Raw genomic sequence first — 26821 nt, 5'->3', positions numbered from 1 at the left:
AGAAAAAAAAACAGCAATATAGCATCATGCACACGTATGGGAGCTACTCTTGTTATAACTGCTTGGCAAATATGCAAGACGCATATGTAAAACGATATCAACATAATGTTTCGTGATTCGCAGTACAGCCATAAAACAAATCTTTAAAGGCTGCACTGGAGCGTGGGTGCGTCCGAGGCGAGGTCGCAGCTTGAATGACTTGAGGGAGGGACCGTCTCTGCTTCGACTGCTCCAAATCAACCTCTGCGAAAACAGTTCAGTTAAAGATTTTTAAAGCCAGCTTATTTCAGGTGGGGGATGGGTGAACGCAGGGTCAGGGCGATTTAGGGGCCCTCACGGCAGCAGGATACGCTCAGTCGAGCCGGGAAACGAGCCAAAATCCACATCCAGGAAAAGCGGCAAGCGCAAGGGGAGAAAGGAACGGAGGATTGGGGCGGGGCCAGCTGCTGAGCGGTCGTCCTATTGGTAGACTGCGGGCGGTTCTCTCTGTGGATAGAGTCAGCGTGGATCGAGTTACACCGTTTGCTGTGCAGCAGTTTTGTTTTTCTCTGTGAACAGTACACAGCGCAGCTCCAAAGTTAGAAGTTGCCCATTTGTTTTTGTTGCAATATTCGAGGATACAGAATACCGATTCAGATGAGGTGAGTGGCGCCTTCGGAAAGCTACTTTCAGGCAATTCTATATATGAACTAGTGGGCTTTCGGGAAAGAAGACGAGGGCAAGAGATTTGCAAGTACTGGGATCATAACGAAGTGTGTTGTAGGCAGGCAGAGCAGAACGAAGCGCATCCAACTCGCTAGTATGTGAAGTACAAAAATAGTACTCGAGAAGCTATTTTTAATCAGACAGCCGCTGCATTCACAGACCATCTCCATACGTCCGATCTGTGGTTCTGGTCTTTCAGGAGGAGATTTAAACGGTTCTTTTTGGTTTTTAACTTTTGTCGCACACGTTTAGGCTACAGCTGCCCTTGCGTTTGGGCTCACTTCTCTTGTTTGTTTTTCCCCCTCTGGTTATTAAAGTTACTGTCGGGAAGGGGGTCGGGGTTAAGGAAAGGGGGAAGGGGCGGCAGTGGTGCCATTTGATCGGTCTTTGAAGATCAGAAAGCTTAAAGTCGGGCCTAAGGACGGATAGATTGACGAGTCAGTGGGAAAATACGTCCTTATTGCCATCGGAATTAATTTTCGCAGTCCACAACCTGACAGAAAGGAGGCTGGATATTCCGGACGAGGGATGCGTTTGGGATATTTACACATTTTTATTGTGGATTATACCGCTGAGTGGAACTGTGGAATCTAAGGAGCTGGAATTTGTTTTCATAAATGTTTGAAAGCCACAAGGTAGGGAGTCTTTTTTATTAGCTATGTGTGTGTGTGTGTGTGGACACAGAATCTCAGGCATAGCCTATGTTATGAGATTTAACATCTGATTTATGATTACAGCACTGTTCATTATGCTGTCGATCAGCTTATTATTTAACGTTATCTATTACTTTGTAACCACATTAAGGTATATATTTTTAGTAAGCTAATAATAATGTTTTTCCTCATGAATTATATTTTGCTGAGGATATTGTGGAGAAGGTAATAAACTGTGCTAATACAACTGTAATACCGTTTATATAATTCAGTAATTAACTTAACATTTCTATACAGATTTTTAGATAATACTGACTGGCGTTTGAAACGGTTGACGTGAGTACCTTAAACGAATTTCGCGGCGTAAGCAAGTATCCCCATTTCAGAATCAATATAAATATCGTTCAGGTATTGCATGCCTCCGAGTACACGGTTCTGTAGTTTTCCTCAACGGACAGCTAAATTATACAATATACTGCAACATTTGAAAGCCAGTTACAGTATCTAACGTGCGTGCGCCAGTGTTCACTGTTACTTTGTGTTCTATCTGTCCATCGGTCCAGTTAAATGGCCCGAGTTAAATGGTCCGTTCTTTGGTTTAGTTCTCCCTTCAGTCGTATTAGTTTCAAGGGAAACGACTAAACGTATTTTAAGTATCACAGTTTCGTTCGTCCTTGATTAGTGCGTTAAGATTCTCGTATAGGCTACGGTCTCCTTTTTCGTAGCCGCTCAGCTTCTGCAGAATTAATTTAAGCAATCCTTCTGTCACCTTTAGTCGCTATCGCCACTAAGAAATCATTAGGCTACCCTTAAATCGTTACTGCTGCCATATGGTATACAGGTTGAACTGAGAGCAATAGGTGAAACTGTAAGGCGACTGAATGACTGAATGTAGACTATCCACAGGCATCTCTTTAACATATTAAAATTAGATGTTGGAGTGGCGTTGGAGTTACAGCATGTTTCCGAGCATGTCTTGTGAGGGGATTAATTGATTACGGTGCAGGCATTTATAATTAAGAAATAAAACGCATACTTTCTATGATAACGACTGCTCTATTATTGACTGTTACACGTGGATAAGCTATGTAAAGTCTCCCTTGAGTTTTTACCTCTCACATGTTGTACCCTAATTGCACTGTTACGACGTAGCCTACAAACTGACACTTTGTCTTTACCATATGAATTTAAAACTGTTCGAAGAGGGCAAATGTATTTAATGTTGGCCTATGTATTTATACATCATACTATAGGCCTACGCGGTCTAAATGTTTCGGCTGGAAAATGTATATTACCATACCACCTTTTGTATTTTATACCCCCTCCGCTAACATGTTTGGACTGCAGCTTTTTTTCTCACTTCGAGAATAGAAATACTGAAACCCAGCCTGCATTAAAAATCGCGCGTAGTTTACCTACTCCGTACTTAAGATTTAATAAGGTTGATTTAGCCTACTGCACGTTCTCCATTGGTCTTTTTGTTAATTAGTCAAATGTTCTACTTCAGCGACCACAAAGTGAACTTTTCCCTATTCTGTACCCAAACGCTGTATAGCAGCCCATCAATCATGCTGTCTCTGACCACAAGAGACCCCTGGCTTTGTAACTGGGCCTCTCAGTGATCATTGGACTGTGGATAGAACAGCTGGCCACAGCAATTTCGCTCTTCCACGCCATTGCTGGCATTGTCCTGGCACAGGCCTTAAAGTCAACATCCAGAACACGAGGCTTCTATTATGGGGCCCGACCCCGGCGTTGCATGGGGCCAGGGGACCCGCACCTGCCGGAAAGTTTGCATGCATGGAGCTTTATTTAAAGTAGCAACCGCTTCCTTTAAAAAGAGCAAAAAAAAAGCACGGTGTCGCAGTTCCCCAGAGAACTGAGAGGGAGCGTTATTTTGCCATAAGCAGAAACGCGTCACTTGCCAGAACTTTCAGGGCAAACAAGTTCGGACTCCTCCTATCTCGTCCTTGACTCAGCACGGAAGATTACGCATTCTTATTACTCCGGTAAAGAACTTTACTGCAGTGATCAAGGTCCGCTCTAATCGCATCCGCTGTTCGCCCCACAGGACCGATGGTTAACTTTTCAGCACTTCTTAGTTACTCTGGAAGCACGGTGATGGCCTTCCATTTGGTTTAACAGCATGTTACTTAACAGGAGCCCTAAATGTTCCCCTTTTCCAAACAGTATCAGGCAGAACCACAGCTATAACGCATGTTCCAAAAAAGTTGTCAAGACCTTGGCTAGTGTTATCATGCCAATTCTGTGACTAGTGACCTGACACTTGATGTTCCACATATGCTATGCCTGATAACGTGACACGCTGGAGTGATGTGTGGCTCTGATAAAGGTGCCTACGGACCTGGTTTTAGTTTGCCAGCACCAGGCTTGGTCATAGGAGCAAAGCTGTTTGGTTCAACCGTATAGTTCTTATTTGACCTGACAGAAAAGGACAGAGTAAAAACATCTGGAACCAGAACTCTTGTGGTTCTACCTGGCTCAGATTCTGACAGTGGGGAGAAGAAAGGGGGAGGGACAAGGGGGGTCTTTCTCTGATTCTGTACACAAGCGAGAACCTCCCCTCCCCCAGAATAAAAAAAAAAAAACATCAGCTCCATTTCCTGATCTCATATTCTGTGGCCTCACCACACGGCAGGGAGCGGGACGACATGGAACCCCACAGCCAAGCTTCAGGCATCGTGCGGAGCGGCCAAGTTAGTAGAGATCTCAAATGACAAATTGCCCTTATTGTCTTGCTGCCTTTTTATTGCCAAAGTCCCCCCAAGTCGAATCTCGCTGTAGGGGAGTCCAGCCTTATTGCTGGTAAACAGCAGACTGCTGTGACCTACCAGAGAGAAAGTCAGCATACAATTCCTAACCAAAAAAAATAAAAAATGGACAATTACAGTTACTTTTGTTCAGCCCCGTAAGCAAGTTGTTTGGCAACATCACCCACTGAGAAGCCTTTTGAATGGAATCGGGACTGAAGGAACTTGTCGCAACAAGGCGCTTTCGCAATAAACGAGAGTGGGAGCGCCAAGCGGTAGCATGTTGCGTGACGAGAGCTCTGTTCTCGGCTCTGGGCTTGCCAAGATCTAGACACTGGAAGTCAAGAACAGCCAGGGCACGGAACGGAGCTTCTGTGCTTGCCGGGGGCTGGCTCGCATTTTTCAGGCACGTCGTCTGCATGCCTTGCCATTCTGCGGTGATGTACAACACCCGAGGTTTCATTTTACTTATTTATTTTATTTATATGTCGGCCCCTCTTCATTCATAGCGTTTTAATAAGGAATCGTGGGATTGGGTAACAGCAGGGTACGTTCGGCTCGCACTGTAACCTTGCATGAATAATGCATACAGGACCGCATGCATGAGCAGCGGCTCATCCTTTTAAGATCCCGGGGCTTTGTGGCTAACCTGGATTGTGGAAATTTGTGCAAAGGAAACGTGGGTGAGGAATGAAAAATGGAGGTACTGGCTCTGCGGGACACGGGGCGTGTGGAAAGGTGTGTTGTCCCTCTTTAGGATTGGCATGCATTCCTCTGCAAGTCTTTCCTGGCCATCATGTTGCCAGTTTGGACCAATAAGGAGAGTACAGTGAGAAGCCCAGGGTTGTTTTCATTTGTCACCTGTTCTCTGTTGAGGTTGTTAAGCTGTAGATGATACTTGCTTGCTGATTAGTAAGTACAATATTTATCTTTATCCTGGGTGACTTGACTTAAGTAGATTAGTACACTGTCCCTTTATTCAGTGAGGTGTTTTAGGATGCAGCCCATGCTTGCTATTCAGTGAGGTGTTTTAGGGTGCAGCCCATGCTTGCTATTCAGTGAGGTGTTTTAGGGTGCAGCTCATGCTTGCTTTCTGTAAGCACGCTATCACTCACCATTCAAACCTACAGTCTGCAGGACATAGTTCTAGTGCAGGGTCTGAACAAACTTCGCATGACTTTTTGACTTTAAATTATCTTAATATCTCAATGAATCGACTTTTTTTGGGCAATTTGTTCTTGTTTAGTTTTTTTGAGGCAGGGGTTGGTGCATTTGAGAATACACATAGTCAGAATGGGTATTTTCTCTGCCATATTTGGTATGTTAGCAAAGAGTTTATAATTACGGGCCTGATCCCCGAGCTGATTCTTTAACAACTGAGACCAGATGGCCGGCTGGTTCGCATGTGCCTCTGATTACACCGCACTCCGTCCAGCTCACGCACATGAAAGCTGCAGCCGGGCTGATAAAAAAACGCCGCCGCGGACGGAGACTCGAGCGGGCGCGGCCAAACCTCCCGCGTCCCCCCCCCCCTTCCCCCCTCTGAATCACGGTCCCGAGCGGCCTGCCCGAGCGGTCGATGCTTATCGCCGGCCGCCGCGAGCAGGTGCGCGCGGGGGCTAATTGAAAAAGCATCAATGGTCGATGTGCGGTCAGCACAGGGCAGGCTCGCACATCGGGGGATACGCATCTGTCACTCCGCGCGCCTCGGGCTAATCCATTTCCCCCCCCCACCCCTCTGCGGGCGAAAACTGCTTATACCTGCTCACTCCGTCCACCTGGGTAAATTTGTTTGCTGTATTGCGTAGTTGACCGCTGAAGCAATCATTACTTTGCGCTCCGTTTGATTGGAAATCTGTCACTACCAGAACGCTGCCAGGCCATCGCAATGTCATGTTTTCACATAAACAGCAACGGCAGTCTGGTGGACATGAGAAAATTTAAAACGTGAATATAAACACATGAATAAATAAGCAAGTCACACAGAGAGACCCGTCTGCTTGTTGCTCATGGCTGCATAGGTTTCACTCCTTGCTCTTTTGTAAACAGACTACCCCCAGGAACCGTGAGAGGGACACGGTTTTAAAGCCGCAGCAGTGGGTCAGAAGGAGCGCCGTTGTCGTAGGACGGTGTGCGCTTGCTCTGTGTCTGCGGGCTCTTCCCGATGTGCCCCGCTGACCGGCCATTACTGACCTTTCCGGCTGCAGCAGGTGCAACAATGCACAGCTGCCCATTACCAACACTGAAACCTCAGCACAAAAATCAGCTCTCGTCAGCAGGCGAAAACAGCGAGTGAAAATGCTAATTAGAGCTGTCAGTGGGGGGGGGGGGGGGGGGGGGGCTTCTCTACAGAGGAGCGATTGACATATAGGAAGATGTGTGATGGAGGGAGAGAGGGAGGGGAGGTGATATATCTGCAAAGCTGGAAACTCACTACTGCCCTCTTGTAGCTGGGTGCGCTGGTGCTAAAATAGAAGGTTGTTGTGGTGCTGGTTTCCCTCACACGTCCTGTAGACACCAATTACGGTGTCCATAGCGAAGCACACCCATGGCTAACTGCTGTGCAGCTTGAGCACTCAATCCATGCACGTGCTAAAGAGTCTTCTCTGATTTCCAACCAGGTGGGGATCGAGGAAATAGGCACATTGGGCAGAATATTAGATTGCTTTGTAACCCATATCTTCAAAGGTTAATAAAAATGGTTATTCGTCAAAAAAACAAACAAAAAAATGTCTGACAACAGCCTTTCTCTGTGTGTTTCTGCAGGTAACACCCACACATTTCTGAAACAGGAAGTGAGCGCTTTCTGTGCCGACCATGGCCCCGCGGGGACACCTGCTCCTGGGCTGCCTGCTGCTCGCCACCGCGCACCTGTGCGCCCGCGCAGTCAGCTTTCCGGAAGACTCCGCCGCCCTCGACTCCGTAGACTACCACTGTAAGTGCTGATCCTGAGACTGAGGCTTTCTAAAAATAACCTTGATGCGTATTTTAAAGAAGCGATTAGAACATACATTTCACTGTCATTGTCTACAATACAAAACATCTGGTGGTGCATCACAAAATTACTCTTTTGTTTGGGGGGGGGGGGGGGGTGTTGTGGGGGTGCCTCTGTTTTACTTTTCCAGATGGCTGACAATCAGTGCTCAGTTTTCTCCCATTTGTTCAGTATAACAAAGTACATTATGCACAGCCGTATGTGGGAGGACCAAATCGATCCCACAATGCCTTGTCAGTCTGGGATCAAGCAGACTAAAAGGGTTGGCCTCACCCCCACTGTGCCGTACAGTGAGAAATTACACAAAAAAATGTGCTGACACAGTTAACACGAGCATTCAGCGTTAGTGCTGTTTCTTTAATATTCATTAGGAGGACGGAGAGGAAAAGCAGTTATGGCCGTCATGCGTACAGTTAATCAATGGCCCCCATCGACTTTTCTGCTCGGTAATCCCAAATAACACCATCCCTCATCTCCTCCGCAGACTCCCGTCGGTACCCCGTCTTCAGGGGCCGTCCCTCGGGCAATGAATCTCAACACAGACTGGACTTCCAGCTGATGGCGAAGATCCAGGACACACTCTTCATCGCTGGCAGGTAAATCATTACAGGAGCTCTTAATTGCATTGGATCCAGGACCCACTACCCAATAATATATACCAGCGGCGTATTGATTGGAGGGTATGGAGGCGATTTATGTTACATGGCGGGGTGCAATGGCTCTGTTTGCTGTGGAAGGGGGGAAGGAAATGGTTTTGCCTTTTGCAGCTGCAGCAATAACCAGAAATGACCCGCTTGTGTGTGTGTGTGTGCTTTCAACAGAGACCAGGTCTACTTAGTGAGTCTGCGGGAATCGTACCGGAACGAAATCATCCCGTACAGGGTAAGTGCCGTTTTGCAGTTGTTTGCTGAATAAAGTAATAGGCAGACCTCCAACGGGCGTAGGTGAGACCCGGGGGGGGGGGTTGAGGGGTAGGCGGAGGTTGACATTAACAAAATTAAAAGGCTTACAGCTGCATCCAAAAATGCAGAATGCTGATTTTTACTCGCTGGGGGGGGGGGGGGGGGGTGGGTGGTGTGTGTGTGTGAGTGCAAGAGAGTGTGTGTGTGTGTGTGTGTGTGTGCACGAAAGAGTCTGCCTATGTGTGTGTGTGTGTGTCTGAGTGAGAAAGAGTATGTGTATGTAAAAGAGTGTGTGTGTATGTGTGTCAGCATAATTGCAGATGATCATTCTGTCATGTCCTCACCCCCTCTCTCGATGACCTGTCTTTACCTCCTCTGCTCTCCTGGGGACTCAGTCCATTGATTCAGCGTGTACTAGAGCTGGTACACACCGAAGCAGCTTCACTCACTTTCACTGCCCTGTCCTCTGGGCCCGTTTCGTACTCCGACCCCCTGCCTTTCTGAAGCCCGGTCACGACCCGCTTTCTCAAATACTTTCAACCTGGCTTGCCCTAATAAAAACAATGAAAAAATAAACTCACGTCACCCACAGAATTTCAGCCCAATCTCCACTCCGTTTCCCTACAGAACCACTGTCCATGGCTGCGCTTTCTCTGGCTGGTTCTGCTTTTCTCTTCTAGCCGTCTCAGTCTGGTTTTCCCAGTTCTGCTTGATCTCTCATTATACCCGCGCTGCGGAGGGAACGCATTGATTTATCACGCTGTGTGTACCTGCTTCCGCTCACGCCTGGCTCCCCCGCATCCTCAGAGATTGATCATTTATCAGGGCTCGTGTGGGGCTGCCCTCCCTGCAAGGAATCCAAAGCTGACCATCTTTTACTGCTTCGCCCATTTCTTCCATTCACACCTCATTTAATGTCTTCGATTTACTCGACTCCCTTGTATCCCTCCAACAGCTCATGTGATTTGTAGTCTATTAGGCCATCATTGCCGAAACGTGAAAATCAAAGGGTGTCTCGTTGCCCCCATTATAGCCAGTTATGAATGGATTTTGATTAAGCGGAACAGGCAGCTTTTCTGCAGAACCATATCAATTTTTGGTGACGGGGTCAAAGGTCACGGCCGTAGAGGCCCCTGATTGAGGCTGCAAATTAAGTCACATGGACGTTAAAAAGACTTAACTGTTTTGAACTCCCTTATATATTATATACTCATTTTCTTGCACGTTCAGTTAAGTTGTCCACCTCAAAAGAAGCACACAAACATAAGTTGCTCTGGACACATGTATTGGACACATGTACAGTGTATTGTCTTAGATCCTGGTCTGCACATTTCATTTAAGTTAGGTGTGTGCCCATCCTACAAGGGATTCCTTAGTAATCTCCTGACTTTCTCAGCATCATTATTTACTTTGCGTCTTCCTAACTGCTTATTTGAACCAAATACATTTTATGGAAAGAAAATATTTTAATGCATTTTGGTCAGACACTGCAGGTGTTAATTCACGTCTTGACCCGAACACTGTGAAAGTATGAACAACTGATAATTAAGGAAGTACAAATAAGTGTATCAGTCCAATGCATTGCAGCGCATTCATTTCTCCTCTTCCCATTTCAGAAACTGACATGGAGGTCTGGCCAACCAGACAGGGAGACCTGTGCCATGAAAGGCAAACACAGGGTAAGATAAGTCCTCTCCTCTACCTATTTAAAAAGCAGGAACTGCTCTCCAAAAAAACACAACATAAACCCATAAGTAACCTCCCTGTCCTCTTTCTATCCCCCCTTTTTGTTCAAAGGATGAATGCCATAATTTCATTAAGGTGTTGGCCCCCAGAAACGACGATCTGGTTTTCATCTGCGGAACCAACGGATTTAACCCCATGTGCAGGTTCTACCGGGTATGTCGATGGCTACCGCTTCTTCCGCGGTTAATGGCGTTTACGGTTTTGTGTGCATTCAGCGTAAATTGTTCCAGCCATTTTAATTAGGCAGCGGCAGCGAGACGAACATCTGTCGCATGCCGTGTGAAGAACCGGTGGAGGAGGACGCGAAGCGTGCTTAGAGTGTCACGGCTGCTGCGTCTGCTTTCAAGCGAATTATTGTTGTTATTTGTGTGCATACCTCCATTACACATGCATCATAACAGTGAAAATGAAAATAATAAAAGCAACAATAATATTCTGTTCGTCTTTTGTTTACACCCAGTTGGACAACCTGGAGTTTGATGGGGAGGAAATCAGTGGTTTGGCAAGGTGCCCATTTGACGCCAAACAGACCAATGTCGCCCTCTTTGCCGGTATGAATGTCTTTAAAAATAATCCAATCAGAATGATGAATGTCCTTTTGGAACATCTTAGACGCGGGGGAGGGGGGGGGGTGATGAAAACTGTGATGGCTATATAAGAGCCAGATATGAGCAGGAGTGTTATTAATCATAATCATCATATTTATTACAATGAGTGGAGCACTCCGGTGTCCATAGCAACTACGACCCTGAAAAGTTGTGGTCACGGTCGATAAACCTGTAAGCATTTCATTATTTTTAATAAAAAGCTAGTTACCGCCAAAGCAAAAACATAGCATCCTTTTATCCAGGCGTAAAAGCGAGACCCAAATGTATTTGCTTATCAACGCGACACACGCACTGACCTTCGCCGCGCGTCTCTTGCAGATGGGAAACTGTACTCTGCTACCGTGGCGGACTTCCTGGCCAGCGACGCCGTCATTTACCGCAGCATGGGAGATGGCTCCGCCCTCAGGACCATCAAGTACGACTCCAAATGGCTGAAAGGTAAGAGGTCCCAATCAGCTGCCAATCGCCTGTTCACGTGTACGCCCTCACATCGGCACGGCAACGTTGCATTCAGAACACATTTTCATTTTGGCCTGAAGCCGATGTTCAGACCGAGACCCACTTTCATTTTTTTTTTTAAGCATAAAATACATTTTATACAGCCAGACATTTCCTGAAGCAATTCAAGTTGTATAACAACAGGGTCCCACTTGGGAATCAAACCTACAACCTCTTGTGCTACAGGTCCAGTTATCTAACCATAACCTATACTGCTGCAAAATGTGTGACATTCCTGTGAACTCCACCTTCTTAAAGACTCCTTCCATCATATGAGCCAGTCAAGCCGACCAAAACAATCACACTGTGAATGAAAGCTTCTGGAGAGTTGTCCTGCTGGAGCTGAAGCCATATTTTTTTCATTCCAGCATCTGTTTGGGTGTTTTTTTTTTCCTATCTTAACGCTGAAGATCGATTAGCAGAGTGCATGCTCGTGTTTTTATTGGAGAAACTTTTCAAAATGTTCTTGTGTTTATACCTATAATCTGTTTTTTTTCTTCCTTGACTGAAATAGACTTCAGTGCCTCCAGACTACATGAAAAAATGTGTTTGTTTTATTTTGAAATTCCGTACATCTGAACAATCTAGGTCACCGCTAAGCCAGGGCTCCCCAATCGCTGCGTGAAACCCGCCGCAACAATAGACAAATGCTAAAGTCGCTAACGATGCGAAAACGCTGCCTTTTCAGAACCCCACTTTCTGCACGCTGTGAACTACGAAAATTACGTCTACTTCTTCTTCAGGGAAATCGCGGCGGAGTACAACAGCCTGGGGAAGGTGGGTCCCGAATCGACGCACGTTTGCCACGCAAACGAAAACCGCGCTGTACAGTAATGGGAACAATTCATTCGATTTTAGCGCGGCTGTAAAAAGATAAACACCCGCCGCACCCGCCAGCCTCAGATCTGTTCTGGGGCCTCCGCTTGGCGGTAATTGATGTCTCCCTTCGGGCATTAGCATGCACCACCCGGCCTCCTCCGGCTCGCTCGGAAATTTACCAACACAGCATCCCGGGATTTTCCCAGACAGGTTTTAAGCACTTTCCCTAAACCACAAGCCCATAAATATTTCAGTCTCACTAATGCAGGGAGTGATACCTGCTCAGTGCTGGAGATTTGCTGCGGTGAATTATTAAGACTGAACCGCATGGTTAATTTAAAGAATTTGGAATTCTTTCCCCCCATCCCTTTTTTCTTGTTTTTTTTTTTTGTTAATTCCCATTCAGTTTTATAAAGAGCTGCTTGTAGCGGATTCAGGGCATGTGGAGAACGTTTTCCACCCCGCATCCTGCTAGTAGGACAGAGGGCCTGCATTTGCAGATGCTACGCAAGGCAGCCCGTAGTGTGTTATTTAGGCACAGGAACCCTGTTTGTCGGTGATGTTGACCCAGCCCACCTCCGCCCGGTTCCGTCCCACAGGCTGTGTACTCCAGAGTGGCTCGCATATGCAAGAACGACGTGGGCGGGTCGCAGAGAGTTCTGGAAAAGCACTGGACCTCGTTCGTAAAGGCCCGGCTGAACTGCTCCGTCCCCGGGGAGTCCTTCTTCTACTTCGACGTGCTGCAGTCCATCACGGACATCGTCGACATCAACGGAGTCCCGACCGTGGTGGGCGTGTTCACCACGCAGCTCAACAGGTAGGGGTGACGATTCGACTTCACGCTTGGCTCTCCGGTTTCTGCTGTAGTCCTCTTCAGTTTGCGGTTCTTCCGCCCTGACGCTCTAACCGCTGACACTGCGCGAACATCCCATATCGCCACAGCATTCCAGGCTCGGCAGTTTGCGCGTTCTCCATGGCGGACATCGAAAAGGTCTTCCATGGCCAGTTTAAGGAGCAGAAAACGGCAGACTCCGTCTGGACGGCTTTTCCCGAGCACAGGCTGCCAAAACCCAGGTAGGTGCAACGTTTCCAACAAGCTGTAATTTGTCGGTGGTTGTGGGGGTAAATAATTAATGTGCTGATAATTAGACTTGCTGCTTACTTACCCCCGCCTGGCAGGCACTGTGTTAGCGCAGGTGTGCTTTTACGAGCACGCGACACATCGTTAGCGTCTCTGATTACGCAAAAGAAAAAAAGAAAACTGATCGTGCTCTGTGGGAGTGGACTCCACCCCCAGCCACCTGGGACTCCAGGAGTGATAATTGCCCCCCTCCCGTTCCCCTCAGGCCTGGCTGCTGTGCAGGACACGGTCCCGCAGAGGGATACAAAACCTCCATCGAGTTCCCCGACGAAACGCTGCTCTTCATCAAGTCCCACCCCCTGATGGACGCCGCCGTTCCGTCCGTCAACGACGAGCCCTGGTTCACAAAGACCCGCGTGCGGTAAGGTCCTGCCCTTCCCCGGGGAAGCTTCCAGGGGCCTGTGCTAATTACCGCCGGGGTAGAGAGGGATAATTACTCTCATTATAGTCTCAGAGTAGCGTTAACAGAGCTTTCTCCCTCTCTCGGTAGGTACAGGCTGACAGCCGTGGCGGTGGACAACGCCGCCGGCCCTTACCAGAACTACACGGTGGTGTTCATCGGCTCGGAAGCAGGCATAGTCCTGAAGGTGCTGGCCAAGACTTCCCAGAATTCCCTGAACGACAGCGTCTTATTGGAGGAGATCGACGTCTTCAACCGTGCCAAGTATGTTAGACGACCCTTATCACGATGGTCTCATTCTCACAAGGTCTTAGGGCCCCTGGGGATTAGTTATGCTGTGGTTCCAGTGTGTTTTTGCACAACAGACTTCGATGTTCTGCTCTTATGATTGCGGTTGACGTGTTGCTGTGCAGCTGCATTCTGAAGGCTGATTAAAACTGTTAAAGGGCCAGGAGAGGCCTGGTCAAAAGTGGGTCAAAGCGGGACAGGGCGAGTCTTAAAGGCCAGCTGTGCTTGATGGACCACTCCTGGTCTGACCACCTCTCTGGTCTTCTCTCGGTCGCAGGTGCGTCTCAAACAGCGAGGAGGACAGACGCGTCCTGTCGCTGCACCTGGACAGAGAGACGCACGGCCTGTACGTGGCCTTCTCCAGCTGCGTGATCAGGATGCCTCTCAGCCGCTGCCAGCGCCACGCCTCCTGCCACAAGTGAGTGACACCCCTTAGCCCCGCCCTCATCTGCACCTGCACAGGTTCAAGGGCTTGTTCCACACCAGCCGTTCTCAGAACCTTGTTTCTGGCGCTGGGCATTCAGCTCCAGTGGTCGCACGGACTGTTTTTAATCCAGCGGTTGTCCTGATGCTGGTCTGTAGCAATAGAGCAGCAGTGTGGTGCTGTCATTTAGGAATCAGACCTAAAATGTTAGCGGGTTCAAAACCCAGATGAGGAACAGCCGTTGCACCTTTGAGCTAGCGGTGTTAAACAGGTGTAATATGTAAAAGCTGAGAAAGCTGTGTCAGGTGAGCGCGCATACTGACGGTGTTTGTGAAACGCAGGTCCTGCATCGCGTCGCGGGATCCCTACTGCGGCTGGATGCCACACAGATCCTGTGAGAAGATCCCGCCCGGCCAGCTGTAAGCACTTAACTCCCTCTCCCATTCCCGGCCCGGCCAGCTGGCTCACGGCTGCGCTTTTACTGATCGTTTGAGTGTCACGCTCGTTAAGACCCGCGTGGCCTCGTGCTGTAGCCACGCCCAGCAGTGACGAATTCACAGGTGCAGGTTTCTTTTTTTAACGTGCTCTCCCCTTTCAACCCCTTCTCTCTCTCTCTCTCTCTCTCTCTGCCGGACAGAACCGGCTACGAACAGGACGTGGAATACGGCAACACCGCGCGGCTGGGCGACTGTCACGGTGAGACGTTGGCGGGTTGGCGTGCGGCGTATCCGCGGCTGACAGCACTAACTCACAGCGGCACACACCAGTAGGCTCCGGGCACATTCCAGCGGGGAATGACCACGGACACATTCACTGCCACATCTTACTAACGGCACCCATAGCACATGGACATGATACGCATCACCGCCTAAAGAGATCCACAAGGCTGAACTACCCCACTCAAACAGCAGCACCCAGATAAACCCACTCGTTTTTCCCCAGTGCACGTGACGGGTGTTGTATGTATGGATGTGTGTTAGGATTTGCTTTCCATTAAAACAATTTGTGAACTAAAGCCTTAGTTTGCAAACTGCTTTAATTTTGGTCTTGATTTATTATTATTATTATTATTATTATTATTTCTATACTGATTTCCTGTTCCTTTAACTCTTGTAGAATTTTTGGCAGCTACATCTACGCCAGATTACAAATCATTTGGCGACCCAACGTCTGGTTAGTTTATTTTAAAAAATATTTCTTTCCTTCCTTGAGTTCAGCGTATCTCAACCCCCCCCCCCACCCCATTCCCTCTGTTTCCCCCAGTCATATTAACACACCCCCCCCCCCCCCCCGTCTCTCACAACCAAATCCCACGTAAAAGTGTTTCCATGACAATGCTCCCGTCTTATTGTTAACCGTTTCACTGCTGAACCACAGCTGTCTCCCCGTCAGCATTTGTCCATCAGCTCCTGCACAGTAACCCATTGAGCACAAACCCTTGTTCTCTACATCGCTGTCGTCATCTCACCTGACTCACACAACACGCCATTTTCCCTTAATCTGTGATGTCTGCACATTAGCATTCAGTGTTGAAGCGTCTTGACACGCAGTCAAATTTCATTAGTAGTCAGAGGTATTTTCAATGGTATTTAATATAACTTGGGATATTCAGAGGATTAAAAGTGTATCATTGGGATTCATCATCTGTTGCAATTATAATAATATTAAGCCAGGTTCTAAACTACAATATTATAATTCAAGGATAGTTTCTGGCTATATATTATTGACACACTGAATTGTTATTTTTGTTGGGTAAAGAAAAAATAATTATAACCCCCCCCCCCCCCCACAACAAAAAAAAACTGTCAGCGAAAAATAAACTGCTACCCTTTGACTGCATCCGCTAACCGTGTTTTGTTTAACCGTTTGCTTTGTCCACAACTGTTTTTGTTTTTGTTGTTCTTTCGGTGGTTTAACGGTTTTGTTTGTCACCACAGACATGGAGTTGTCATCATCAGCGTCAGTCACAACAGTGACGCCTGTCCCCGTAGCAACAACCCAAATCACTACCGCTCAGACATCTGAACTTAATGGTTCAAGGGAATTTGTGCACCGCGACGTCCCCACCATCACTTCCCAGTCTTTTGGGTCCTTACCTGGCGTGCCTCAGGGTAAGCCGTCCCCATAGGAAGCTCAGAGCTGCTGAATGGAGGCCTGGAGAATAGCTGCCATTAGCCGGTCTTTTGAGCGCGACACTACGCACGGTACGGTGCGCCACGGTGCCCTGAGGCGGCAGAACGGGCCCTACCGCCGCGGCCGACGCATGTGTTAGCGCCAGGGAACGTTTTAGTCTGCCCCCGCCCCGTAGCATGAAGGAGAAGTACATAGTCACTTCCGCATAAGGGAAAACTTGTTAATAATTAAGCATTCATTTCATTTTCTATTTATGCCTTGTGAAAATGGCCATCTCAACGTTAGGTGCCCCACTGCCCTAGTTTAGTGGTTTCCATCACAACAGTAGTTGAGAATATCAAATGTCACATTCATAAAACTTGAATAAACCTTTGTTATTTTTTCACATTGTCACCTTTTTAGTTCCTGGCTTTTGTCTTTATGTTTTGCACAAGTTATAAATTTCTTCATGACGTTCCCATTAAGCTGCCACTGTCTATTCCCTAAAATGGGTTGATTGCAGCCTACTTTCATTTGTTTTTAATTATCCCAAAGTACAAGCGGGGTGTCATTTCCCATAAAAGGAAGTCCCTCCCCATGTTAACATCATTTGCAAGCAGCTATGCAGGACCTCCATCAGCAAATATGGCATTTATTCTTTTTATATTTCAATGTATCATTTTTTATTTGTATTTTTATTCTGCTTTGTGTGTTCATGTTTGTGTTTTGAAATGTTTTCTCAACATCTTTGCATTTTTCCTCCTTGATATTTTAGTTTCAATTTTCCTTCATTTCACTCTTTTTTTTCTACCACAAATTTCTTCTAAAACCCCCCCAGTTATAGTAGCCTTCCCTTTCGCATTCCCTGTTCCTGGCAGTCTCTTCTACCCCACTGGGTGTTGCATGGGTAGATGACTAACTCCCTAAAATGTCTGTGGTTACTAACAAATCTTCCAGCACCTTTCGCTAAATAGGCTTTTTACACTTCGACCCCTGAATTAAGAACTGATCGGCATGTCTTCACTAACTTAACTAACTTTCTGCAATCCTTCTGGGAATATTTTTAAAAATTCCATACTGAACGGGGTAACAACTCACCAAATAACACAATCAAAACTTCTTTATTCTGTACAATGCACGTTATTCACAACTATGAGCTCCTCCCTTGGTAAATTTCATTATTCTGTATAAATTGAGTTCAAGGCCACCTAAAAAGGCTGTTTACAGGTAGCGGTACTGGTACAAAGGATTAGATCATTTGCTGAAAGAGAATTCAGATTTCACTCTTGTTTTCTTCATTTTTCAACTGCCTGAATGATCAAGAAAAAATGATATTCGCAACATAATCTGTACAATCACAGGGACCGAGGTAGATCTCGCGCTCTAATTAAAAAACACCCCTCTAGAAATTCCGCCTGAGTCTACGGGTCGACATCGCCTCGGGAAATTATCAGAATTTAAATGCAAATTTCCCCGACCCCTTATACGCGTCTGGCGTGCCCTCATCTAAAATCCCATCATTTTATTCTGTTGTCAGACGCATCAATCAGAGGCGGCGAGCGTTCCTTCATAACTGACAGGAAATACAAATGACAAAGAGACTGTCGTAACAGAAACAGGTTAATGTAGAACACTAGCCTCAGGAAAGCGAGAGAAAGTGTGTTTAGGGGCCAAAGAGAACCTTTTTTAAGCCGCACTGTCATGTGGATGTTAAAGCTGTGTGTGTGTGCCTAGGTGTGTGGGAGGTGCAGTCGAGTGAATCCAACCAGATGGTCCACATGAACGTCCTGATCACCTGCGTTTTCGCCGCCTTCCTCCTGGGGGCCATGATCGCGGGGATGGCGGTCTACTGCTACCGGGATGCCTTCCTACAGAAGCCCAGAAGGATCCATAAGGACGGGGAGTCGGCACAGTCCTGCACGGACTCGGCCGGCAGCTTCGCCAAGCTCAACGGGCTCTTCGACAGCCCGGTGAAGGAGTACCAGCAGAACATGGACTCCCCGAAGCTGTACACCAACCTGCTGAGCACCGGGAAGGACCCGCTGACCGGCGCCGACACCAAGGCCATGATGCTGGGCAGCCAGTGCCAGCCGCCGGAGCTGTCTGCCCTCCCCACGCCAGAGTCCACGCCCGTCCTGCAGCAGAAGAGCCTGCAGCCAATCAGGAACCAGTGGGAGAAGGCCCAGGGCAAGGTGCTGCCGTCCCGCCGGGACTCCCCACCCAAAAGCCCGCAGTACTTCCCCTCCAGCCCGCCCCCGCACTCGCCCGTAGGCCACGCCCACATCCCCAGCGCCGTGGTGCTCCCCAACGCCACCCACGACTACCGGGCGTCCTTCTCCAGCGGCAGCGACGCGTCGCGGTGCGAGAGGAGGGTGCCGAGCGGCGAGCAGCCTGCCTGCTCCAGGCCCAGCAGGAAGGATCAGCGGCGAGCCGTGGACACGCGGAACACCCTCAACGACCTGCTGAAGCACCTGACCGACGGCAGCGGCGGAGGGGGCGGGCCCAAGGCCATCCTTGTGGACGCACCCAGCTCCCCGCGCCAGAACATGATGCTGGACCCCATGCTGGGCATGGCAGAGGTCCCGCCCAAAGTCCCCAGCAGGGAGGCGTCGCTGTATTCGCCCTCCTCCTCCCTGCCCAGGAACAGTCCCACAAAGCGGGTGGATGTTCCCACCAGCCCGACCACGCCCACGGGGCAGACTGACACGCTGGAGCGTCAGAGGGGCTACCAGCGGGCCTCCCAGAGGCACTCCATATCCGCCCTCCCCAAAAACATGAACTCGCCCAATGGGGTCGGGGTCGCCGTATCGCGGCAACCCAGTATGAACAGAGGGGGCTACATGCCCCCCACGCCCCCCTCCAGACTGGACTCTCACGGGATGCCCCGGGGGGTCCACCCCCAGCCCTCCCTGTCCCGACAGAGCAGCTACAGCGGGCAGGGCTCCCTGCCCCGCACGGGGGTCAGGAGGACGCCGTCGATAAAACCCGACGTCCCGCCCAAACCAAACGGGTTCATTCCACAGACTGCTCAGATCAGGGTTGTGAACAAGTACAGCTACTGAGAGGGCAAGGGGCGCTCGATCAAAATGGACACTGGCCGCTAGCGCCCAAGGGGACACCAGCTCCGAGGACGTGGGGAGTCCCCGGCCCCAGACCCGCATTTTAGGAGAGTTGGTGGGGTTTGAGTGGAAATTACAAGTGGCCAAAGAAAGAAAGGCACTGTGGGTACCATCTTGTTTTTTTTTGTTTAATTTTCCACTCTTTCAGAATTTGAGTTGGGAGTTCCCTCCCGCTAGGGAGGCCCCAAGAGGGACAGAAAAAAGCATGGAGGAGCTGGGCTGCTTGGGCTTCGAAACGAACGGCCGCGTCGCTCCCAGAACAGAGAGAGCGGTCGGCCGAGAATACTTGAAGAATGGGTACCTTTTATTCACTGCCACCGAGTGTCGTCTTCCCAGTAAATGTGAACAGAGGAAAAATGTATGCATTTCACTCACCATTTCAAGGAACAAAAAAATAATGTATCAAACCTTCCAGCGGCAATGAGCCACATGTTGAATCGCAAACACATGGCCCTGATACCACGAACCAAAACGACGACCATCATCTGGCCGACTGTAGCGGAGGCGTTGTGTTTGGGGCAGGAGGTGTGTCCTGTGTGGAACACGGGAATAGACCAATAGGATGCTGGCACATTGCCTGTCTGCGGGGCAGTCAGCTGATTATAAACAGAAACAAAGTTCTTAAGAGTCACTTTCCAAGGTACCTTAAAAACTGTTTAATGTACCTGGACCTTGGATTTTCACTAAGTATGAGCAATGACCCCCTGGAGTACAGTTTTGTCTCACTGGGAACTTTCCTGAATGTTATTTGCTGCTACTGGTAGGGAGGGAAAAATGAAGAGGTGGTTTTGTGCATTTAGGACATTATGAGTAGCATTGCGTTTGTGTAGCTCTGGTCGTTTTTCAGGTGAGCGGTACGTTACTGCACATGTGGTTTTGAGGGATCTGGTGCTGGCACTGCCCAGACCAGGTGGCATTGGGCCATGCTTGTGATAGCCCCCCTCCCCCAAAAAAATGTAAGTCTGCAGGCGTGGCAGTGCCAGCCAGGCTTAGAAATGAGTCCCTGAACCTCGTATCTGAACTCGTATCTGTCACTACGCCGTTTGTGTCCTCCGGTCCTTCCTGTTCCTGGAAGCTAAAGGTCCAGCAACATTCACAGAGATTTCAGTCTGCCGCAGCGCAAGGCAGAAAAGAATTTTAATTTCACCTTCTGTCCTGCAACTTTCAGCCCCTTTCAGAGAGAATTAATTGTACAATTATTCCAAACAAAAATGAACCCATGTGTTTTGAATGGTCATGCTGGTAATGACAGTATGTTGAGTGCATATTATAAATATATAAATATTTTTAGGCAAATCCGTGCATCATGTGCCTTATTCAGTGAACGATGGTTAAAAATATATATATTGGGAAACTGTCCACTGCTGTTTGAGCATTTGGGGTGTAGGCCACCCAAATGGGCAAACCGCGCGTTCCAAAAAGCCGCAGTCGCTGGAACAAAGAGCCAACCTGCTGACCAAACATTCCGCTGCAGGGCAAACCTGACGTGAACCTTAAAACGAGGACAGCCTCACCTTAACAGCGCGAGGTCTACCGTCCTGGCAGCTTCCTCTCCATTGCTTTGAATTACCGAAACACTACAGGCTTCCATCCTTTACACTCCGCACACTTCCGCCGGGTGCCACTCCGAGATGCCACACTACCAGCGTGGAGTAACGCGGTCCTGTCCATTTCAGAGCTGCTGGAGCCAAGCCCAGCCGACTGAACTAACAGCAACTGTCAATTTTCACATTCATAAATTTAAAAACAGCTCAATGCCTCAAAACATAAAACAACAGGAAAAAAAGCCGATTTAAGTATCAGTAACTCGATTCAGTGACACAGCTAATTTGTTTTTGAAGGGACAGCTGGACGATGGCAGGTATTAACGGACAGCAACGAGCAGCGTTTTACGTTCCGTTCTGGCCAGGAAAAAGAATGCCTTCTGACCTTAGTCATTTTTCCACACAAGGACTTTTAAACTCTAAAGCGTTTTCACAGCAGCCGCATTGGAAACATGTAGTTCTCTCCGAGTCTGCACACATTGGTGCCGTTCCTCCATCCCATTTCATTGTACAGTTTCACCGAGACGTTGGCTCCCTAACAAGCGAACCCGACGTCATTCTGTTTACAAGAAATGTATGTATTCAAACAATTGCCTATTCATTAAGTTGGATGTCTCTACCTGCTACTAGGCTTTTTTTTTTGTTTTGCAATAACATGTGATCTGTCCATGTGTTTGAAGCTTGGAGGTCTGTAATGTCAAGCTGCCTTGTATATTGCAATATGACGTCAAGTCTTTGTGTTGCAGTTTGACTTCCTCAAGCCTTTCCAGTGCGATTGAACCAGAGTCGGTGACTTTTCTTTTTACAACTACATGCAAACCGTTGGCTGAAATGCAGTTGTGTGTTTTACGGGACTATTTTAACATGTAGATAATGTTGTAAACATTTACTGTGAATGTGTAAATAATTATGTTCATTGTTTTGTTTTTTTAGAGTTTTTTTTTTTGTAAACACAGCATGTATAGTTGAAATAAAACATTACTGCGCAGAAAATCTTTGAAAACCTATGCATCTATACCCAGAACTAACACATGCAAGATTTCTTTTTCTTTATCTATTAATATGAAAATATGTCCTCTGAAACAGAGCGGAGAGATGACTGGGGTGGGTAGTTTGCCAACGTTACATTTCCAGTGAGATTTTACAGCGCAGCTGAAGAATGCTATGAATATAGCTCTTTTGACCATCATCCAACTGTTTTCACTGTTCATGCAACAATGAAAATAGCTCACCTCTTTACAGTGCCTAATTAAATGCTACAGAATTCTGGGGATCACATGCTTTAATGACATCATAAAGGAAATGAAAAACGAGATCACAACAAGGAGCTTGCCTGTAACCTATGCTGCCTGGTTTCCCCTCCCCCTCAACTGACCCAATCTTGCCCTGTCCTTTTAACGCGCGTGCGTGCCTGCCATCTATGCGGTCCCGCGCCGCTGTAGCCAGGGGCGAAAAACATGAATATACCTCCTCGTAATACTGACTCAGAACGGCCTCTTCTTCACGCTAGATTGCTCGCATGCTCAGGATGGAAGAGCTTCCTTTATTCCCCACAGCCTCCAACCCTCTGCTGTTGTCCACGGCTTTTTCAATCTTCTTTACAAAGGGGCGCGGGGCTACAGAGAGATTACTCAGTGCAAAGTGCCTGGAACCTTCTGCGGTAAGCGACCGTCGGAGACACTCGGCGCTGCCTCAGCCCTGCTCCTCTCATTGATTCTCCTAGCATGTTCCCGTGCCAGTGCCAGCGTCTCCAGCGGAATCATTTATTTTAACAACCTCACTTTCAAGGTTTCAGAGTTTCTGAGCAAGTATTTCCTGAAGCGAAATCAAGAAAATGTCTTGTAATCTGCTCCACTGCGTTGGAGAGAGACGCGGCGGTGATCGCCTTTGGTGCTTCTCATGCTGTGCGACGGCAGTTACTGCGCTAGGCTGAGTGTTAAGCAAACCAAATCCACTCGCAGTCAGAGCCCAGCGTGAAACGTCAGCATTGTGCAGTCAATTAGAAATAAAGTAAATACCGTGTAATCCTTCCATCTGAATTGCTCTGGCTTCGGTGGCACGGTTGGTAAAAGGCTATCATTGCAAGCCTGGGCCTTGCCTTGGCCAGGGCCAAGTCATTTCCAACTATGGCCAGGTATAGGGATGGGTTTAGGTTGGCAAAGATCTTAGGGTCACTGCTCACGGTCCTCACAAGCACACGTCAGGTGCACACCGGTAACCCCCAACCCCCAATCAGAGAAACACACACATGCTTCAGCTGCAGGGCTACTAGGACATGGGTGCAGGTGGCACAGTTCCACAGGTACTGATGATTGACAATCACAGCTTTGGCGTGAATCTCACCTGGGGGCATGGTTGTATCCTTAAGCTAGTGTACTGCTAAACCAGAACTGCTCCAGTAAATATCCAGCTCTGTATCTATTTGATCAAATATACCGCAGTAAGGAACTCGCAGAGGCATTGCTAGGCATTTCTAGGCCCGTCTTGTTAAGACCTTGAGCTCCAGCAGTGGGCTCGCCACCACGTGATGTCACAGAGAGCGATTGCATATCAGGTTTGTGACCCCCGGCTCACAACATCTGTCAAAACTAACTGCCTCCCCGCAGCTGCTCATTTGCATATCTGTAAACTGCAATTTGCATATGGTAATGAGATTGTTTTCTGTACTTGACGAGACTAAAATCTGCCAGCAAGTTTGCCGATCTTGCACAACAGCACACTGACAAGGGCATGGCAAAAGGCCGGGGTGCATCTTTGCGTTAACATGTGAACTCTACATGCTGGGTGCACAGTGATGTCACTCACCAGGGAATTACATTTCCTGAAGAACATTTCAGTGGGCTATCTACGGTTAGTCCCTGTGCTGTCATCACATCGAGACACACAGGGTGTGGACTCCAGCTCAGATTCACACATTTACCTCAGCATGGCAACCATTTTTTATTTATTTATTTATTTTCATGTCTACATACGCTGCAGGTGTAACTGACTTGGGAGGAAATGCCACCTGTCCAGGCTTGCAGAGTGCAGCGGACTTGGAAACGGGGAAATGCGGTGTCCTAGAATGACAAATGGGGATGTTGTCCTGAATAAACTGCCTGTCATAAACAGCCGGAGTATCAGAGAAGGGGCTGCTTTTGGTTTTAGAGCATTACTAAGACAAACATGTCAGTCAAAAAGTAAACCCCCAGGTCAAAATTTTTTGTTTTCCTTGAAAGAAAGCAGCTTCAACTGCTTTCTCATATATATATTTTTTTAAAAATTTAAAAAAAAAAGGAAGAAGAAATTATGGAGCAGAACGTTATTATGAATTAATGGCCTTCATTTCTCAATTTTTCCATTTATTACATGGAAGCTTCCTCTGGGACAGCTAAGAATAGTGTACAGACATTAAAATAATACTGAAAATCAAACAGCTGGAACATTGCAGTTCAGGAGCGAAGAGCGGGAAGTCAGCTCCTGATGTTGCTGGATTGGGTACGGGAGTGTCAGGTGTACCTACGGAAAGTAAACGGGAGACGAGCCAACGCTGTACACACTACTTGCACCTGACTGCAAAGTGCGATTTAACCACTTCTCGCATTTTACCGGCTTTCTGCACTTTGAATGTGCTACATGCTATTCCACGAGGAAAAGCCTTACGGGCAATTGAGAAATGAATTTTGTTAAGTTAAAATTAGGAATGGGGTGCATGCTATTTTGAGCTGCTCTCTATGCTCTAATGCAGTTCAAAAACAAAAAGATAACAGTAAATCACAACTTTTGGCAAACGTCCCAGCGGGCACGGCTCTAAATCCCGTGTGCTACAGGGGAAACGATGTGCACGAAGATAAAGAACTCCGCTGTGGTCACCTGGCACCAAATTTAGAGAGTGTTACGACATCCTGGCATCCATTTATACGGTGTGGGATTTAGTTAAAAAAAAAAATTTAAAAAAACGAAAATGTTCGTTAAAAAACAGCTGAACCTAACACACGTGATCCGACCGACCATTGGTGTGATTTCATAACTCGGCCGACCAATAGTGTAACTTCCTCACTCAGTCAGTCACAGACATTCGCGTTTGTAGGGCTGGTCCAGCCAAAAGCAAATGCATTTCTTGGGTTCATAAAACCAATGGGTCCAAATGTAAGGTAAAACACTCCTGCCCCTTACCTGAGGCTTCTCTTTCCAAAAAACGTGACTTTCAAAGGACTTGTTCAGACAGTTTTCAACATTTCTGAGCTGTTAAATGGATTTCTCAATGACATGTCAACTGTATTTATTGAATGAATGAGGCGACTTAACCAGTTTGCAAAAAGGTATCCCTTGCTCCATCAAAAATAATTAGATATAAAATACTGTGCATTACTGGCTGAAAACCAAGCAGCCATTCATGTAAGTACATAAGAACGTCAATACCAACAGCCCGTCAGCTGGCAGTACAATAAGGGGAGTATTAGGAGGCCCTCTGGAAGGACAGCCGCCTCTATATTTGTGACGTCAGCTCGTTAGAGCAAAACACTCAAGTGCTTTCATACGTCCTCATCGCGCTTCATGCAAAAGCCCCTTCAATTATGGTCTTGCCGAGATTCAACGAAATCGCACCCCACAGTCACTGACGTTTTTCCTTCTCGTCCTCCTTTTCACTCGCCCTAAAAGCGTTCACATGATCGCGGTAAATTCCGAGCGCACACATCTGGAATGCCTGGGGACTCGAGAGACGTCTGCTTCTCGTCTGGAATGCACCATCTCATCTCACCTTCGCTCTGATCGCTAAATAGCACACCGAGTAGAACGAAGAGATCCAGCACGCCTCACATTTCATTTGAACACTGTAGGATATCGCAGTTGCTCATCGGCCAGATTAATATAGTTTCTTTTTTTAACACTGCAAAACACCAACTTTCAGCGAGGAAGTTGAGTCTGTCAGATCGCTTCTTGCTGTAGAATAATGTTCGCAAAAGTAATGAATCAATGCCAAATTTGTTAGCTGTAGAGAAACCTACCACGAGGCTCCAAGAAATACCAGCTGGCAGCTAACAATGCCGGTTACATGCTGCGGAGTAGGCCTACGTTTCGAGACTGCATGACGCAGCCAGGATCATTAATAAAAAAGGCAATCTTCCCATGACTGCTGCTCCAATTCTCTCAGCTTGGTATGCCTGGAAAGAAATCACTTTCAGCAGCTTTTTCCTGGAGATTAAAAAAGGCAGCAATTATAGCAGAAATTTGCTCTCCACACATTCAATTCTTTCATTTCTTCCTCAAGTACTTAGAATATGAAACCTTTAATTTTCATTTGACACTTTAATTACACTGAGGTGTCTGAGGGGCACATTTGTACTAATCACTGGGGCAGAATAACCCTCCATCTTTGGATTTCGCCCCGTTGATGTCAATACAGGGAACATGCACTATAGAAGTTCAAAGAAAACCAGAGTATTTCATTTCAGGAAACAAGCTACAAAAAGACTGGTCTGGTTGGGGGGGGGGGGGATCACAGTTTCATGCACATGGCAACAAGCCACCATACTGAAATTTACTGAACAAACATCATACGGAGGCCCACAACACCAGCAAATGAAATAACAGGCTGAAATAAAGCTCATAACAAACCCTACGCCTTCACCTGCTTTTTAAAAAAAGCTAATAAATGGAATGAAAAAAAAAAAACCAGGTCCATATTTAAAGTCTCAATCGTTTTGAATGAAAGAGCATGGAGCATCAGAAATTCAGTTCTGATAAAATGTACTTCAGATTAACCCTTAAATCAAATAATTATGAGTTTCAAGCTATGACATCAGTGATCACTATCGATCTTGGTCAATTCAATGTCAGGCACTCAAAATCATTCCTTCTTTGGCCTTTGTTTTAAACTGCCACTAAAAGTGCCCATCATCCTTAGAGGACCGACCATCCCTGCAGTTACAGGTTATGCTCTGCGTGCATTATAGTATAAAACATCACGTCAAAACACAGCAGAAATCAGAGTCTGGTTTTGAATGAAGGTGCCCGACTGCTTGATCAGAGGAGGGGAGACCATGCTTAGAGCTGAATGGGATTACAAGTAGACTCCATTCCTATCTCAATCTGCACCATCATATGCCTCTGTTT

The 26821-nt window shown here is 47.4% G+C and overlaps 1 protein-coding gene and 1 long non-coding RNA gene across 7 annotated transcripts in view; one reads left to right on the top strand and one right to left on the bottom strand.

Annotated features, from left to right (window-relative positions):
- The first annotated feature begins 41 nt into the window (after positions 1–41).
- LOC118215227 (semaphorin-6D-like) lies at positions 42–21718 on the top strand. Of its 6 annotated transcripts, none has more exons than XM_035395774.1 (19): positions 42–641; positions 6896–7064; positions 7609–7720; positions 7946–8006; positions 9643–9705; positions 9824–9925; positions 10233–10323; positions 10699–10818; positions 11567–11655; positions 12297–12514; positions 12640–12771; positions 13044–13199; positions 13335–13502; positions 13804–13944; positions 14292–14369; positions 14588–14646; positions 15067–15123; positions 15888–16061; positions 17797–21718. In XM_035395774.1, exons 2-19 carry the CDS (start codon positions 6947–6949, stop codon positions 19122–19124), a joined length of 3267 nt encoding a protein of 1088 aa, XP_035251665.1. In that variant the 5' UTR covers positions 42–641; positions 6896–6946; the 3' UTR covers positions 19125–21718. The 6 variants fall into 6 exon arrangements, with proteins under 6 accessions (XP_035251665.1, XP_035251663.1, XP_035251664.1 ...); XM_035395772.1 differs by having other exon boundaries at positions 13329–13502; XM_035395773.1 differs by having other exon boundaries at positions 42–1340; positions 13329–13502.
- The window catches only part of LOC118215228, a 31144-nt gene continuing 13033 nt past the window's right edge, over positions 8711–26821 (bottom strand). The window contains exons 2-3 of the long non-coding RNA XR_004762793.1: positions 10677–10811; positions 8711–8757 (exon numbers count right to left, since the gene is read on the bottom strand). This is a non-coding gene — a long non-coding RNA (uncharacterized LOC118215228). The remainder of the gene's footprint in view (positions 8758–10676; positions 10812–26821) is intronic.

This window comes from Anguilla anguilla, chromosome 16 (genome assembly GCF_013347855.1).
Source record: "Anguilla anguilla isolate fAngAng1 chromosome 16, fAngAng1.pri, whole genome shotgun sequence".
Classification (NCBI taxonomy): Eukaryota; Metazoa; Chordata; class Actinopteri; order Anguilliformes; family Anguillidae; genus Anguilla; species Anguilla anguilla.
Note: the sequence above shows the minus strand (reverse complement) of the source record. Positions and strands in the feature narration are given on the sequence as shown.

Coding starts and splice junctions, on each gene's coding strand:
- LOC118215227 (XM_035395772.1), top strand. CDS start 6,947: ATGGCCCCGCGGGGACACCTGCTCCTGGGCTGCCTGCTGCTCGCCACC. Junction 7,721..7,945: donor ACACTCTTCATCGCTGGCAG/GTAAATCATTAC, acceptor TGCTTTCAACAG/AGACCAGGTCTACTTAGTGA. Junction 12,515..12,639: donor TTCACCACGCAGCTCAACAG/GTAGGGGTGACG, acceptor ATATCGCCACAG/CATTCCAGGCTCGGCAGTTT.